We start from the raw sequence: 16868 nt of genomic DNA on the forward strand, positions 1-16868 counted from the left end.
ACCTTAATGGAAACGATTGAAGTTATCTATAGTTATCTTATTTCGTAGTACTTGATTTGTTGCTTTATCAATTTATGCAAAATAAGTAGATTGTTATTAAACTTAACAATCATTTGAAGCTTGTAGTATTGGAAATACGTTTTATTATTAAGTTAAGATTAATTTGCAATGCAATCTTTTAAGCGTCGACAAAAAAATAAAGCTTGAAACATAGAGAAAAGATTTTCAGTACGTTGGCTAACCTTCTCTGTGAAGTCAGTTGCTCACTTCAAAAGGAATCCGACAAAAGATGGACTCCTGAAGAATTTTTATATGCATCGGTTGTTCGACTTCGGATTTTCCTAATTAAATTTTATTAGAACTGTTAAGATATTATTCTTTTTTATGATCACGTCCGCGGTGTAAACGATGATTGTGCAGGAGCCAGTGCAGGTAAACACAGCAGATATCCCGAAGAACTATAGATGACGTATAATTTTTAGACGGGATACATCCACACTTATTGATATTGACGTCTCAAAATTAAGGCCATTCTCTTGTGTATTTACTTAGTAAGAAATGTTGATTTCTGCAAATTATGAAGTAATTTCTAAAGTTATCTTTTTCTTTTTTTCTTTTTTTAGTATTAACTACATAAAGAACTTGCGCTGTTTTAACATTTACTATCTTATATTGTGTTCCTTGAAAACTGTTACTCCAGTGATTTTATATGGGAAAACAAATATTTATAAATAATTACAATAGTTTATTAAACGCGCGAGTTTTTGTTATAAAAATTTCTATTTAGGCAAATTGTTGAATGTTTAATTACATATTTTTTTACACACTAATTCAGGAGTGTTTATGGTTGTGTTTATATATTATGATTGTGTGATAATGAGTACAATTGTATCACATTGATTACTTTCTTTTTATATTTGTAATTCCAGGCAGCCATATGGCACTGTTTAAATCATTATGCTTATCCAGATGCAATATTTTTGGCAGAAAGATTATGCGCGGAAGGTAATAACATGTCTTTTAATATTTTAGTGTTTGACAATTACTTTTTATGCTGGTGATACATAATTAATGTATTTTACAGTGGATACAGAAGAAACATTATTTCTTTTGGCAACTTGTTATTACCGTTCAGGAAGAGTTAGACAAGCTCATGCCTTACTTTCTAAAAAGGCACCTAGCTCTGCACAATGTAGGTTTCTTTTGGCAAAGTGCTGTTATGATTTGGAAAAGTAAGTGAAAAGAGATATAAATGTAAGATTTCGATCTTCTGATGTTTAATTGTCAATTTTAATTTAATGTTTTCAGGTATGCGGAAGCAGAAGCAGCAATAATCGGAGGATATTATAAGCAGTTAAAAAGTTTAGAAGAGATAACAACTCAATTTGGTGAACAGGCATGTTTTTCACTGCAGATAATAGCTAAAATTTATTATAAAATGATGCGCACTGCTAAAGGCAATGAAGCACATAAATTGGCTTTAAAAATGAATCCATTTTTATGGCATTCTTTCGAAGAATTATGTAATGTAGGAGAAAAAGTAGATCCAGCAAAGATCTTCAATCTGGACAAATTAGATAATTTTGCTATGTGCCATGGTGTAACACCAATTCTAAGTTATATTCCAGAACCTGATTTTATTGTACCTGTTAACAATACAAATAGTACTCCTACACCAAATGGCACTAATAGGTAAATATTCGCCTTTTTTTCATCTTAATTTATCTGTATTATGATGATAATAATTTATTGTAGTACTCCTGTGCAAACTACAACCGCAACGATCATAAACAACGTAGCACCTAGTGTACGGTTGTATTCGTCTATAGAAGAAAGCCCGCAAAGTATACCTGCACACTATATTCATCCTTCTTCGATATCACCTCGTGCTAAACTTCCTCGATATCGGAGTATGTTCAGTAATTCTATGAGTCCTCTTACACCTAGTTTTGGTATCTTGCCATTGGAAAGCAACACGCCTGAACCTACCGTTTTACCTTCTCATACGACTCTTACAGAAGCAAATGACCAAAAAAGTTTAGCAAAATGTGTTAGTAGTTTGAGGGCTCATGTAGGGGTAAGGGACAAAATGTAATAGTAGATTTTGTTTAAATTGTACATTGAAATGAACTTTATATATTTTTTAGCAATTTATTTCAAGGAAGGAAACACCTTTACAACAAGGTAAACCAGTATTTTCTCAATCTGGTAATGCAAGTAATACTGCTAATATAGTCACAGTAACACCAAGTACTCCTGCACCTGCACCACCTACTCTTCAGGGTACAAATGTTAGACGGTCGTCGAGATTGTTCAGTCACAGTTATTCGGTTAAGGTACGTATTGTTAGAATTGTACGTACTGCTTAATTCGATAATATAGTTATTAATAATAATTATTATATCTTTACCGTAGGAAAATAATAAGTCACCTAATAGAAATAAATTTGCAACACCTAAGTCACCATCAAGAAAAGCGAAAGCAAGACTATCCAAGACAAATTTAAATAAAACTAATTTTAATGACTTAAATGAGAGAAATCGAAATGAAAAAGAGAAGAATGAAACAATTACGTCTGAAAAGGCTGTAGCAAATGTAAATGCATTGAATAACCAAAGTAGCATTGCTCATTGTGCCGTGACATTGCAAAAACAATGTGCTGGTAAATTCCACATATTTTATATAATGTTTTATTCCGAGAACAAAGAGTAATATATATATATATATATACACACACACACACACACATACACGCACGTATATATATATATACACGTATATACGTATATATGTATTTATTTATTTACAGAAGGTTTAATGTCTTTGTTAAAAGAACTTGGTATGGCATATCAACATTTAAGCCAGTACAATTGTGCACAAGCTATTGAGATCCTTAGTGTTCTTCCAACGCAACATTATAATACAGGATGGGTACTGTCTATGTTAGCACGTGCTCATTTTGAGATGATAGATTACAAAAAATCAGCTGGGCAAGTGATACTATGTTATTACGTATTAGAAAAATATCAAGTAATATATATATTAAACAATTCTAAATTTAATTCGATATTAAACTCACAGTTATTTTGCTGAAGTCAGACAATTAGAACCACAAAGGACTGAATTAATGGAAATATATAGTACAGTTCTATGGCATATGCACGCAGAAGTACAACTTTCTACGCTGGCTCAAGAACTCGTTTCCGAAGATCGTAATTCACCAGCTGCATGGTGTGCCACTGGTAATCTATTCTCTGCTCAAACTGAGCATGAAACAGCGATCAAGTTTTTCCAAAGAGCTATTCAGGTATAAAATTAAATTATTGTCACGAAAAGTATTGCTTTATAATAAACAAAGTCATTTTACCTACTACAAAATAAAATACTATTTTCAAATTTTTTAGGTAGATCCTAATTTTCCATATGCATATACACTCCTTGGTCATGAATATGTTATGACTGAGGAATTGGATAAAGCAATTACAGCGTTTCGTAATGCAATTAGACTTGATCCCAGACACTACAATGCATGGTAAAAGATTTAAAATGTTATACTTTATGGTTTCATAGTTTCATAAAAAAATATATTTTCAATGCTAATTTGTATTTTAGGTTTGGCTTGGGAACAATATTTTCTAAACAAGAACAATATAGCTTAGCAGAATTACATTTTAAACGAGCTTTGCAAATAAATCCACAGAACTCGGCAATCATGTGCCATATAGGTGTCGTACAACATGCCCTTAAAAAAACCGATCAAGCTTTAAGAACATTAAATGCTGCTATTACTAACGATCCTAATAATACTCTTTGTAAATTCCATCGTGCAACCATTAATTTTTCAATTGGTCGGCACGCCGAAGCATTACGAGAGTTCGAAGAATTAAAAAATATCGTGCCCAAAGAATCTCTAGTCTATTATTCGATAGGAAAGGTAAGATATTCTTTATTCGATGTAATATCGTTCTTATTCATTTTTCTTCTTTATCTTATTTTTATTTTCATTGAAGGTGCATAAGAAACTAGGAAATACTCATCTTGCACTGATGTACTTTAGTTGGGCAACAGATTTAGACCCGAAAGGTGTAAATAGTCAAATAAAAGAAGCTATATTAAGTCCAGGTCAAGGTGATGAAGATTCTCCGGGAACACAATCAGGCAGGTTATCAAATCTAATCGTTTGCTTTTCATTTTGTCCTGATAAAAATATAATCATTTAAATTTCTTTCGTCGTTATTTATAGTAGAGGAACAAATTCAAAATAATAGTTCTATGGAACACGAAACTGATACAAACAGAGAAGGAAACGGGCCGATACTTGATGGAAATGTTCCTCCTGTTGAAGCACCTGCTGATGACAGTGATGACAGTTTATGAAGATGTCGTGTAATGTGGAATGGATTTGTAGAACGAAACATTGTTTCGCGTTGTTATATATCACCTTCATATTGATTTAATCGAAAGTTTTCCAGCTGATGTAGCTTGTTCTGGATCGATGCTTATTGAATTATTACTAATTTGATTTACATAGGATCTGAAACAATCAAGAACTGACTTTTACCATTTTTGTTACCAGCTTTGTAGTATTTTAATGCGTTTCTCAGCCTTGTACTATGAGAACCTGTAATATTTTCTCTCTCTTTCTCTCTTTCTCTCTCTTCTTTTTTCTTTAAGTAATGAACTAGAATTTATGTCTCGTGCTTTCCATGTCGTTTATGTCAGATCCGATGAGTATGAGAAAAGCAACAATTTACATGAGAAAATTAATGATTGACTTAATCTTTTTCATCGACTTGTACATTACGCGTTTATCTGTATATTTTTTACTATATCGCGGTTCCCTTTTATATTCGTTCGAACATTCGATCATTTTCCTTACGAATCAACTATTGTGTAGAGACTGTACCGCGTTATAAAACCTAAGCGAATATAGTCGTAAGCATGCCGTATATAGTTAGGTAATATAATTAATTAATTGCGTAAGGAAGTAAGAGAAGTCTTGTGTAAATGTAAATTATTATTATGGTATATATCTCCCTATTATTTTATTATAATTATATTATTATTATCTATATATAATTATTATCGGTAATTCAAGGATCGTGAAATCATACTCGGCTATACAAAGGTAGCCGTCGGACGACCGTGCAATTCATACGATGAGGTAAAACCGCGTTGATCGATCGAATCTTTTTCGCAAACGACACTGTCGAAGACAATTTGGATTGCGAATGATAAATGTCAAAAAGTCGATCGAACGGTTGTGTATATTCAATGGCGAATCAATGTACTCGTATTTGCAATACACGCATACTGCCGGGACATTAATCGTACGGGCGAGATTACGTTTCGCATAAATAAAACGTATATCGATATGTTGTCTTTAAAATATACGACACACACAAAAACGTTTGTACAAGCATAAATGCATCCAATTTTTTTAAGGCAGCAAATAATCGTACATGTTCGTCCTTTATGAAATCGAGGTTGAAACGGCTCTTCTAGAGTCGTGCCAGATTTATCTTTCTTTATTTTTTTTCCCTTTTTTTTTCTTTTTCTTTTTTTTTTTTTTTTTAACGCGGACTTAAACACGTTAAATTCTTAGTTCTATCTAGGAGTAAATATATATTTGAGATATAGTGTTCACTCGGCGTTAAAGAGTTGATGAAAAATCTTGAAGTGCGTGCACAGTACTATTATTAAATTCCTATTTAACGCACCGAGTTTCTCGTGCTGGAAACGTGAACATGTAGTTTGATCGCATAAAAAGCGATTGTATCTGTACACACGTATATAATATTGAAGTTATATGAAACGTTACGTTGAGACGAGTATTATTATGTACTGTGTACACCATGTGACATAGTTGTGCACGTGGACGTAGCATTTTATATTGTACACAACTGAGTGAAATGCACGTAACGAAAAAATAGATAAATTATCGATTCATATACGCGTACATGTATATATAATACAATCATCTCGTGTATCTTTCTCTTCCTCTTATTTATCCCACCGAGACGAAGTTCGTCCATTTTTTTATTTATTTATTTATCGTTTTCATCCATTTTTTATAAACCCTTCGTCCTTGGGAAATTGCAATACGAAAGCAAGAGGAATCTTATGATTTCGTAGCGACTTAGCGCGATTATTACTTTATAAAGAAAATCTTGCAACAAATATAAATAAAGAAGGGGATAATGTATTTGTGTTCTCTGCTTTGAAGTACAAGTTGACATGGTTTCCGTTCATCTCACCTTCAAATTCAGTTTTTGTATCGTCAAAGATCCAATAATAATAATAGTAAGTAAACATTATATAAGAGCTTGATAAGCATCCCAGTGGTAGAACGGTTGGAAAGAGTAAGAGAGTGTTCGTACGCTTGTATTTAGGAGGAAAATCGTGACTGCTTGATCGCGTTTAATATTTTTCTATATATCGTTCCGATTTTACAGAATATCACTGATATATTTTATATAAAGATGAACGTGACTGAAAGCGTACAAACCGGTGAGTAGATTCGTTAACTTTAAATATTTAACGATCTCATAATAAGGTTTGTTTAGTGCTTGGAAGGATAAGACTTCCAGAACTCGGCCGAGTTTTGACACACGAACATGTCGCTGTGGATTTTACCGCGTTTTACACAGCACCACCGAATAGATTGACACGTTTCCTGAATGATCAAATCAAGCTTCATACTCTCGGATTGGTGAAACAGTATCCGTAAGCGAAGAAGATGTGAAATCGCTCGATATAGTTGTATGTTTGTACATAATTATAAAATATTGTCTTATTTACATAGATATAGTAACATGTATAATATCAAATTCAATGATGTCGAAACCGCTTACGCCGTGTTAGAAGATCTAAGATTACTTCGCTACTTTGGCGGTGGTACTATAGTGGAAAACAGTAGCCACGGTTTGAAACGCGATGTTTTATTGATGAAAACGCTCAGTGAAAAGACTGGAATTAATATTATAGCTGGCACAGGTATTTTTTTGATTTTAATTTTACATTTGACATCACAGCGCTTTTCTATCAACTCGTTAATGTTTGTTGATTTAAGGATTCTACGTTGCGAAAGTACAGAACGCTAGTACTTTGAATTTATCCATCGAAAATATGTATAACGTGATTATGAAAGAAATGACCGAAGGTTGCGAGGAGTGTTCCCTGATCAAAACGGGATTTATCGGAGAAGTTGGAACTTCTTTGCCGATCGAAGGTACGTTGGAATAAAAATCACAATGCACGTATACGTATATCGTATTGATATTTATACTTGATTCGTATAGATTTTGAGAGACGCTCGATACAGGCTACTGCGGCAGCTCAAGCACAACTACGATGCCCCGTTAGTTTCCATCCAGGAAGAGATTCGAGTTTACCTGCCGAAATAATCAGAATTTACGAGGAAGCGGGCGGAGATTCGCGCAAGGCTGTAATGTCTCACCTCGATCGTATGGCCAACATTTTCTTTGCAACGCATTGCTTTTGCACTCCTTCTTCGCATTCTTTGCAAGATTTATATCATCTTCCATGAAAATGTACAGGTACTTTCACCGATAAAGAAGCTCTACTGGAATTCGCGGATGACACTAGGTGTTATTGTCAGTTTGATCTCTTTGGTACCGAATGTTCTTTCTATCAATTGAATCCATTAGTTGACATGTTATCCGATGCACAACGTGTCGATTACGTTCAGATTTTACGAGACGAGGGGAAACTAGAAAGAGTACTTATGAGTCATGATATTCACACTAAACATCGTTTGGTACGTATAATGTTTGATCGATCATTCTTTCTTTGTTTTTTACTTATAACATTTATTTTTATTGCCTTGCTTCTTCACCCAGGTTAATTACGGAGGTCACGGTTACGCTCATCTCTTCAACAACGTACTCCCGAAGTTTAGGATGAGAGGATTTTCCGAAGAGGAAATAGAGACGTTGATTGTTACCAATCCGAAAGAGTGGCTCTTCTTTTAAATTCTTTTTTGTTACTATATATATATATAATGCACTCGTTGAATTAACATTTTATTCGATCATTTATTAATAAATTAAGATAATCTTTTTTCCATACCTATTACATGTACATATCGTATCCCCATTATATACATATATAAGCATTGGCGAAATAAAACTATTTTCATGCATTAATTGTATATTTTATTATTCTTTCGCTCGAAGCTAGATAAATGACTTTTTATTGTTAGGAAGATTTCACCGTCAGTGATACGCGTGTGTATTCGAACTTTGTGCGGGATCAGCTGTTTACAACGAGAAACGACGAGATAGAATGAGAGACGAAGACGATAGGGGAACGATATAAGCCGAAAGAGGAGGGGTTTGGTACGACCCTCCGAGGTCGAAAAGTTGACTCTCCACTGTTGTTTATCGCTTCTACTACCTAAGTCGAGACGCTACACACTTGGAGTATTTTCCTTAACGTATTATTCCGTGGATCATTCTTTGTATTCTTCGAACGAAGAAAGAACTGGAACGGGAAGAAGAGAGGATGGATACGAGAAAACTTAGAAGAGATTCCGACGTAGTGCTCTCAAATGTTGGACGTAGAGAGCTTCTCTTTAAGTTTCTTGTTATCGGTGATTATGGCGTCGGTGAGTGATTATTTTCTTCGTCGGACGTTCTATAATTTTCTGTAACCATGTTGAAAAAAGTAAAGGTGAAAAGTTCATGTCAATTGTAACGCGTGCCATCTCTGTTCTCCTACTCATTCGAATTTATTTTGATAACGTTAATCAACATGATAATTAGAGATAAGTGAATCGGTCAGATTTGACGTGATATTTATTTGTCACGCGTACGAATTCCATTTTTTATCCATTCGTATTCTCACTTTTCTTATTTTGTTCCAGGCAAAACGGCTCTCGTACGACGATACACAGAAGGTAATCCGACGTTTTCTCCTTAATGTCATTGTACCTTGAGGCGTTTAGGCGATCGCACGAGATTAGAATGATCTGATGATACGTGCAAGCCATGTACGCATAAACTGGCTTATCCGTTCTAAAGAAAGATATACGTCATCGCACAACTGCTCGTCGCACCTGCAAGGCAGGGCTCTTTATCGGCGTCGACTGCACAACTACTGTCTTTTCCAGGAAAGTTTTCTTCGAATTACAAGATAACGATAGGAGCTGATTTTGCGATAAAAACGCTCGATTGGGATTCAAATACTAAAATAAATTTGCAGTTATGGTACTGTCGCTTTTATTGTAACGTCTTTATTTATACGTATACGTTCACTTATACGCGTAAACATTGGCAACGAGTCGTAGCGAACGTGACTGTTTATTACTTTCAGGGATATCGCCGGTCACGAGAGATTTGGATACATGACCAGGGTTTACTACAAATATGCGTATGTCTCCGATGTCATGTAAAAATTCGCCGAGAAGATGATCGCATTAATCTATAAGACAGTCCTGTCGTTCATATTTTTATTAGCGTCGCCGCGGCATTGGTTTTTGATATCTCACGAGCGGCGACTTTTCAGTCGATGAAGAAGTGGCTAAGCGATCTAAGAGAAAAAGTCACTCTTCCGGACGGATCGAGCATACCCGTTGTTCTTCTGGCGAACAAATGTGACATTCGACACGTGGCTGTATCAACCGAACAGATCGTTAAATTTTGCAAAGAGAACAATATCGGCGAGTGGTACGTTACCTCGGCAAAAGAGAATACGAACGTTGGTGAGTAACTTATAACGAAAGAAGAACGAGTGACTTCAAATTTTAGATTTCGCACGATGCTTCTTGCCTTTCAGACGAAGCGATACGCCACTTGGTGGAAAATGTACTAAGAGCGAAAATCGAAGGTGGAATACGGGATTCCATAAGGCTCCGCGATGATCCTATAGAGCGCGGCAAGACAGGCTGTTGCAAGTTTTAATCAATGTGTTCCTAAATTGATTCTTTCTTTCATACTTGAGTTTGCTTTATCATCTAGTTGTAATTATCTAAAACATTTCTAAACGTATATTAATAGAATAAAGTCTATCTAAATCGCTACGGTACATGGATATATTTACAAATTGGATTTTATCCCTAAACGATTTTCGACTAGCCCTTTTATTATTATTAAATTATTATCGTCCCAACGATCCGTCGATGCGAATCAACATAAATGCGCATTACTTATTTCTTAATCTTTACATGGTTTTACTTTGGTAATTTTACTGGTACTGCGAATCGCGACGTTCGCTTTCGACCTAACTCGTCGGTAACGTCGGCGTTATAAATACGCGTTATTGGTTTCGATAGTGTAGTCCTTCGAGACGCGTCGTCCTTTTCGATCGTTTCAAATAATTTACATTGGTTTCTATCGTTTGCGATTGCGCACGATTCATGCACACTTGTTCAAAACTTTGCTTCGTTTCATTTTCTCAAACATCTTCCTTTTTCCTTTGTCTTTTTTGACCTGGATCTTTAACTCCTTCAAGATCCTTTTTAATCGACCTTCTACAGTGTCTCTTCCAACTGGTTATTTTTGACAGGATTCATAGCAATGGAGACGGTCGATACCATGGTCTTCGAGTAATCTATGAAAGCAAATAAAGGAAAGTAATTAGGATTCTGACTTGTATGTTGTTTAGTTCGTGTTTAGAGTTGTTGCAATAAATGAATACATAGGTGCAAGCAAATATTGTAGGCAGAAATGAAAAAAAATGGCTGAATAAGGAGTAAAAATTGTTAAGCATTTGGGAACAATTGTTAACGTTTCAGCGTCTCTATGCATTTCGTATCGAAATTCGGATCGTGTCAAAGAACTTACGTTTACAAAATGAAACGAGATGTGAGACACGCTAATTATAAAAATGATTGCACGTGGGTGTAATTTTAACATCAAATGGTGAAACACGATTGGAAGTCTATTGACCAATCACGATAAAAATCGATTAAAATAACTTTACGATAAACGCTTGTTTTAACGATTCCTTTTGAAGTAACGAAATTTATTCGCCTCTCTTCGATGAGTCAATAAAATATGCGATAAACGTATGTCCAACGTTATTGTTGTTGTAAATGTACGAATTATTCGTTTATCTTATCGCGAATAATTATTTATGAAACGCGGAAGTACGTGTGGCGAAATAATTCTTATTATTGCATCCAATTAGAAAGGGAGTACGTTATTACGTATTGATCCCGCAAAAAAATAGGATCGAGTTATAGCGGTATATAGCAATCGAAGCTAGTTGACTGTATGTTCCAATTATACGAAGCGTCTACTTGGCGCACTATACCTTCGAGGTATGTTCAATGACGTTTGCATATACATTATTGAGAGAAAACTTCCAACTACCGCGAAGAAAAAGTATAATTCACTTATGAGAGCTTTAAATACAAGGAATTATTTATTTCATTGATTCGATTATTTGACGATACGTATTTTATAGATGCGACAGTTAGATTTACGCCAAAATGAACATTTTCAAAGAATTTCTTTGCTTGCCGCTTGGTACCTGCCGTTATTAAAGTTTATTCTGCCGATGGATCCGTTTACACGTACATACATAGATACATATAGACGTGAACTTGCGCGGTGCAACATGCCTGCACATAGCAAAGACAATCTTAGAAAGCAGCGAACTTGTGCCCTTGACTTACGAAGTGAGCGAGTGGTCGCTTAGCTCGTGTTCGGTCAGAGCTTGGAGAGCGTTACCACGCGACGGTGCTCGAAGTTACCTTGGCCGAAGTCTTGGTGGTGCTGACCGGGCGCACTGCTCCCGAAAGGTGTGAGACTCGCCCTTATCCGCGAACAGCCAATCACGCCAGCGTATGCTTGTCTGTATTGCTTATTCATGATAACGTAGATTATCGGGTTCACGCAGGAAGCGAAGTATAGAAGAAGATAACCAAGAACGTGGAAGCCTGTTAACAAATTTTGTTTCCTTTTTATCATCGTCAAAAAAATGATAACGATCGTCTTCTCGTATAGAGATCGTTATTTTTACATGTATCTATTATACACGTTGTAATACATATAAACGTTGAAACGATCTCTTTTCTCTTTTGTTTCTTTACCTGGATATTTTACGTTAACGTCGACCATCTTTACTATAGTGATTGGTAGATAACAGACTAGAAAGCTAAGGAAGATAGCGAGTACCATCTTCGTAATCCTCCATTCGCTACGTCTTTGTTTGATCTCTCTGGTATCTCTACCAGGTGTGTGCGGTGACTTTATCGTTGGTGTTGCGTGTTTTCGCATCCTCGACTCGGAGCTGTATAAATAAATGAAAGCATTACTGTACGACGGAATAATCGTTTCTATTTGCGACAAAATAGCAAAAATATACCTGTGAACGACCCAAAATATTTTTGCGTAACAGCCGACGATAACTACGCACGGTATCACGAAACCCGTAGCGAACAAAAACCTCTTAGAGGTATGACCATGATCGTCTTTGACTATCGAGCATGTTTCTAGGTACATATCGTAATCGAATTTTCCTGGAAAGAAAGACAAAGATCAATGCCAGTCGAAGAATCGAAATTTAATTTCAAGAATCATAGTATCATCCTACCCCAAACGCCTAACAACGTTGGCACTTGCATCACGTAGGCGAACAGCCAGCAAAAAATGATCATCGCAGCGATCCAGTGCTTTTTATAAATCTTACTATATATTCCGTGATGGGCTATCATGATGTATCTGAAGATACGTTAGATAATATTATATTAAAAGCCCTACAAATTTCACCCCATTCTAATTAGTTTAACAATTTTATGAAATGTGTTGTTATATTTGAGGTACTACAGCTAAATTGATTTCATCATTTTTAAGATCTAAGTAAAATAATACCTGTTAATCGTGATAGCTGCTACGGACAAAAGACTGACTCCAACGTTTCCGTACCTCAAGAAGGGTACGAGGACGCACAATGATCTAATGTCCGCCCAACTTGCATCGACGAATCTGATAGAGTCGAAGGGTAATACTAACGAACAAAACACAAAGTCTGCTACGCAAAGGCTACAAGGAAGAAATTAACTTTTGATTTAAATAAATACTTATTATTAGTATATATTTATCTAATATATTTATCTACAGAAAGAATGAATTTTGCTTCCTTGTACCTTATTATGAACGCTGCTGCAACGTTACGAACTTTTGGATACTTGCAAAGGGCGACGATGGTAAGAAGATTGCCGGCTAGGCCTGTGATCATAATGAGTATAGCCACGATCGCGGCAAATGTTCTTAATGGCCTCGGAAATCTACATTAAAAATTATAAATAAAAAAGAATGTAACCAGAGAAGTTCGCGTTTAGTCTCGAGATAAAGTTAATACGTATTCGTCTTACCTCGAAAGCTCACCGTCGATGATATTACCATGAGTCGTATTGTCCGTAACGTGCGTCGGCCACGTGGCCATCGAATTCGTCTCAAAGCCACGAAAATTTTGATTTAATGATTCCATCTTTTACTCGAGCGTCAAAGCCAAAGCGTTCTTTGATTGGTCCTGTGACATTGAAAGAGAATAAAACCTAAATTATTACTTATTTTTGAAGATATTCTTATATATGAGAGAATGAGAGATTATTCTACCGTAGATCTAATTTATGGAAAAATCTAAAACGTTAATGCAAAGAAGAATCGAGCTCCCTTTTTTTCACTTCACACTCGTAGAAATCGTTTAGTTGAGCCAAGATTAAAAGGGACGTACGATGAAGCATAAAGTCAGGAACTCATTAATCATAGAAGTCGAGCCGTCGCGAGAGGTCGTTATTATTTATAGGGTTATTCGAAAGGAACGTTGACGAGAACGGAAGTAAGTTGTCCTGAAGCTTAAGAAGGATAACATAGGAAGCTTAGGGAATATTATTCACCTTTCATCTGTCAGAATCGTAAAACCGAGTATAAAATATTTTGTAATGTATCTACATTTATAAACGCAATATCTCGCTTGGCTAAATGATAATATTTGATAAATTTTACATTCGACACCCTTCAAGAACAGTGTATTCTTCATTCTCTCTCAATATACGAGTATTAATATAATTAATTATTATACGGTATACATGTACTTCTATTGTAAATATGTATACTAAAGGAAGATCATAAACGTGTAACGTAAGAAATATTATTTCTTCGAGTTACTTCTGCGGATATTGATACCTAATACGAGCCTCGTCAGATGATCGACCAAGTCTTGACAAATTTATACGTATATGGCATCGAATAACAGTTTTATGCTGATACGTGTATCAGATATGCCAAGGTATTTGCTTTTTAAACGCATAAGTTATGATACGAGATACGTACAGACTACGTTAGACACTTTCGATAGACGAGTAATACCTGTAAATGGAAGAAAATAAAGAGAAAAGTTGTCATCGGGGATAGCTGCATCATAGTTATTTGAGACTATGCTGGATTTGGTAAACTGAGGTCAAACTGTGGTGCATTAACCTCGATTGAGCTTAATTAAGAGAAATTAACAGACACCCGGTACTAAGCGTCCCCTCGTAGCAAAAAACACGTCGAAACTCATGGGAGACACGAGAACGCGCGGATATGTCCCTTAACTCGAACTCTTTTATCGTTTTGACACGAGGCCGTACATGGTGTCGACCGTATTCAGCTTTATGAGAGTTGTAAAACTAGAAAAAAAAAAATAACACGAGCATGTGGGTTAAAGAATTATCTATGGGAACGTAAAATAAACGCCTGGTTGTCAACGAAACAGGAAAGATGGAAATTCGATTTATATATATTTCGTTTTGCACGATCGTATCCGCGTACATTTCTTAAGATTTAATAGAAAGGCGAAGTAATCCGATTGTTTAATCGTCAACGGCCTGTCTACGCGTGGTAGTTTAGATAAGGAACTTCTACGACAGTGTCATTGGACGATTAGCAACATTATGATCGTTTGTGCTCTTTGTAAGTGTTTCATCAATACGAGAGTCGTTTTCTTTGCCCGATGACGTTCGCGTTAACCGCTGCGTGCGGAGTCAGTGCGAAGTCGGTGCTCGTCTAATAGAAGTGACAAAACGAAGAATTCATCTGGAGAATGAGAACTCGAGACCTACATAATGCCGACCCCGTATTGCGATCTTCCAACGACGATAAAAAATGATAACATTTCCATTATGTGCTTCGACGCGTGAGGTTAGCATAGATAGCTTAACGGCCTTTGAAGAGATGAAAAGAAAAATTAATTCACGCTTTGCTAGGGGTCTGTTATTGCCGAGGAGCTTCACGCATTTTCATGATTGGACAAGGTCATATTTAGAATATCAGGACACATGTATACGTCACGCGTTTCACAATCCCATGCGACGAAACCACGAATCCACCGACGGCCCATGAGGGCCCGCGACGGACCACAAGGAAATAGGACGGAATCGAATGGAATAGGACGGACGTCACGTTTGCGTTCTATGGAATTCACAGTCTGACGTCACTGAATGATTTCCGAGTTAATCACGCGGCGAATGGCAATGAATGAGTCAACTTGACTCACGGTGAAAGTACCTCAGAGTGCAGCGGTATTGCTCGTGTTGTTTCTTCCTATCGTACACGCGACGCGATAATCGTTTGCATTACCCGCCTCTATCAAACAGAGTTATTTTCATGTGTGACACCTGCTGCCATGTGTAAATATCAATCATTCTATTAAGATTAAAACATTAAAAGTTTAGAAACACGTTAGACACGATATATCCACCTGCGACAATACCCCACGTGCTACGTAAACGTCAAAAGAACGGAAAGTACTCCATGCTCTTGTCAGCTGTACCAAAATCCTTGGGACCATATTAAATAAGAGACAAAAGATTCGAACGTATTCGTAACAACGATCTTTCACGACAAGCTTCGTTTCACGCATTGAGATCCCTTTTTTCCCCATGCGACATCCGTCTTCTCACGGGTTCTTCATCCCGATCGTCTACTTCGTTCGTCTATCCCTCGCCTCTTATTTTTTGTCTCGTTCTTAGCATTGGTCCTCCAGGATCACAAAACTCCAAGAAAGTCTCGTTTCGAAGATTAAAGAAAATCGAAAGAACCTGTTACATTTCTTACCACAAAGGATCCGTAATCGTTACAACCACCGCAAGTGGATCATCTTGACGTTCCGTCTTTGAAACGCACAGAACAGGATCCTGAATTCGCCCACGTTCGTAGAAACTCTCGATTTTATCCTCATTCGTAGTTTTCACGAACTCTCCTCGTGATACTCGTTAGAAGTATTACAACGATTCACGTACGAGCGGATGATTCACACAAACAGGATAAATATTTCTATAAAATATTAATTTTGTTTAAACGGAAGATAGTCGATTTCTTTTGAGATATAAACGATTACAACTTCTTACATGGTTTTATATAATGACACAATAGCGTTTCTTTGTATCAAGGAACACTCTCGTGTTACAAATGTTTAGAAAGAGTGAAGTCGCGCGCGTCACCGTCACTTTTAACGAACTGTCGGCAACGGGTAACCTCCCGTCAGAACTTACGCGACCACACTGGATACGGGCCCCACGATGAGTGGGGGTGGGGGGTCTTCCCACATGGAAAACTGGAAGGGGAAGGTGTTACGTTCTTTACTGGATAACGAAGGCAACTCGTAGTCCCGCCGTAAGTAACTGCAGCTGCGTGCTCGAGAAACCGACTGACCCAGCGAGATGTTGTCTTCCTACTCTCCTCTTCGATTAGATCTTTACATCGATAGTTTCTTTCGGATACTGATAGCTTACTAGATTATGCTATTGTATGCGATAGCAAACGTTCGGCTGTCCATGTTTTATATCATTCAATTGTGTAGAATGAGTCGCTAGAAATAGCCGGAAAGTTCGTCAACTTGTGGAAATATCGATGATC

General features: G+C 36.4%; 4 protein-coding genes across 7 annotated transcripts; 3 read left to right on the forward strand and 1 right to left on the reverse strand.

Annotated features, from left to right (window-relative positions):
- Positions 1-277: 277 nt before the first annotated feature.
- LOC122627806 (cell division cycle protein 27 homolog) lies at positions 278-5426 on the forward strand. 3 transcript variants are annotated; one of them, XM_043809359.1, is made up of 13 exons: positions 278-432; positions 930-1005; positions 1085-1232; positions 1309-1692; positions 1756-2050; positions 2148-2336; positions 2416-2662; positions 2810-2990; positions 3082-3307; positions 3405-3532; positions 3613-3934; positions 4011-4158; positions 4244-5426. In XM_043809359.1, the coding sequence occupies exons 1-13, from the start codon at positions 409-411 to the stop codon at positions 4375-4377; spliced, it is 2502 nt and encodes an 833-aa protein (XP_043665294.1). In that variant the 5' UTR covers positions 278-408; the 3' UTR covers positions 4378-5426. The 3 variants fall into 3 exon arrangements, with proteins under 3 accessions (XP_043665294.1, XP_043665292.1, XP_043665293.1); XM_043809357.1 differs by having other exon boundaries at positions 279-432; positions 1756-2077; XM_043809358.1 differs by having other exon boundaries at positions 279-432; positions 1756-2077; positions 4247-5426.
- Positions 5427-6349: 923 nt separating this feature from the next.
- Positions 6350-8168, forward strand: LOC122627842 (phosphotriesterase-related protein). Its single transcript, XM_043809433.1, has 7 exons — positions 6350-6510; positions 6567-6726; positions 6806-6996; positions 7073-7231; positions 7302-7466; positions 7560-7780; positions 7863-8168. The coding sequence occupies exons 1-7, from the start codon at positions 6483-6485 to the stop codon at positions 7992-7994; spliced, it is 1056 nt and encodes a 351-aa protein (XP_043665368.1). The 5' UTR covers positions 6350-6482; the 3' UTR covers positions 7995-8168.
- A 325-nt stretch (positions 8169-8493) lies between these two features.
- On the forward strand, positions 8494-10047 carry LOC122627859 (ras-related protein Rab-32-like). The gene is made up of 6 exons (XM_043809464.1): positions 8494-8629; positions 8888-8920; positions 9134-9230; positions 9337-9393; positions 9480-9724; positions 9799-10047. Exons 1-6 carry the CDS (start codon positions 8527-8529, stop codon positions 9921-9923), a joined length of 660 nt encoding a protein of 219 aa, XP_043665399.1. The 5' UTR covers positions 8494-8526; the 3' UTR covers positions 9924-10047.
- Positions 9219-16206, reverse strand: LOC122627835 (G-protein coupled receptor moody). 2 transcript variants are annotated; one of them, XM_043809420.1, is made up of 9 exons: positions 16068-16206; positions 13343-13500; positions 13115-13255; positions 12840-13010; positions 12562-12689; positions 12334-12487; positions 12059-12258; positions 11720-11905; positions 9219-10572 (listed from the first exon to the last, which is right to left on the reverse strand). In XM_043809420.1, exons 2-9 carry the CDS (start codon positions 13456-13458, stop codon positions 10493-10495), a joined length of 1176 nt encoding a protein of 391 aa, XP_043665355.1. In that variant the 5' UTR covers positions 13459-13500; positions 16068-16206; the 3' UTR covers positions 9219-10492. The 2 variants fall into 2 exon arrangements, with proteins under 2 accessions (XP_043665355.1, XP_043665356.1); XM_043809421.1 differs by having other exon boundaries at positions 11642-11905.
- Positions 16207-16868: the final 662 nt, after the last annotated feature.

Source organism: Vespula pensylvanica, chromosome 3 (genome assembly GCF_014466175.1).
Source record: "Vespula pensylvanica isolate Volc-1 chromosome 3, ASM1446617v1, whole genome shotgun sequence".
Classification (NCBI taxonomy): Eukaryota; Metazoa; Arthropoda; class Insecta; order Hymenoptera; family Vespidae; genus Vespula; species Vespula pensylvanica.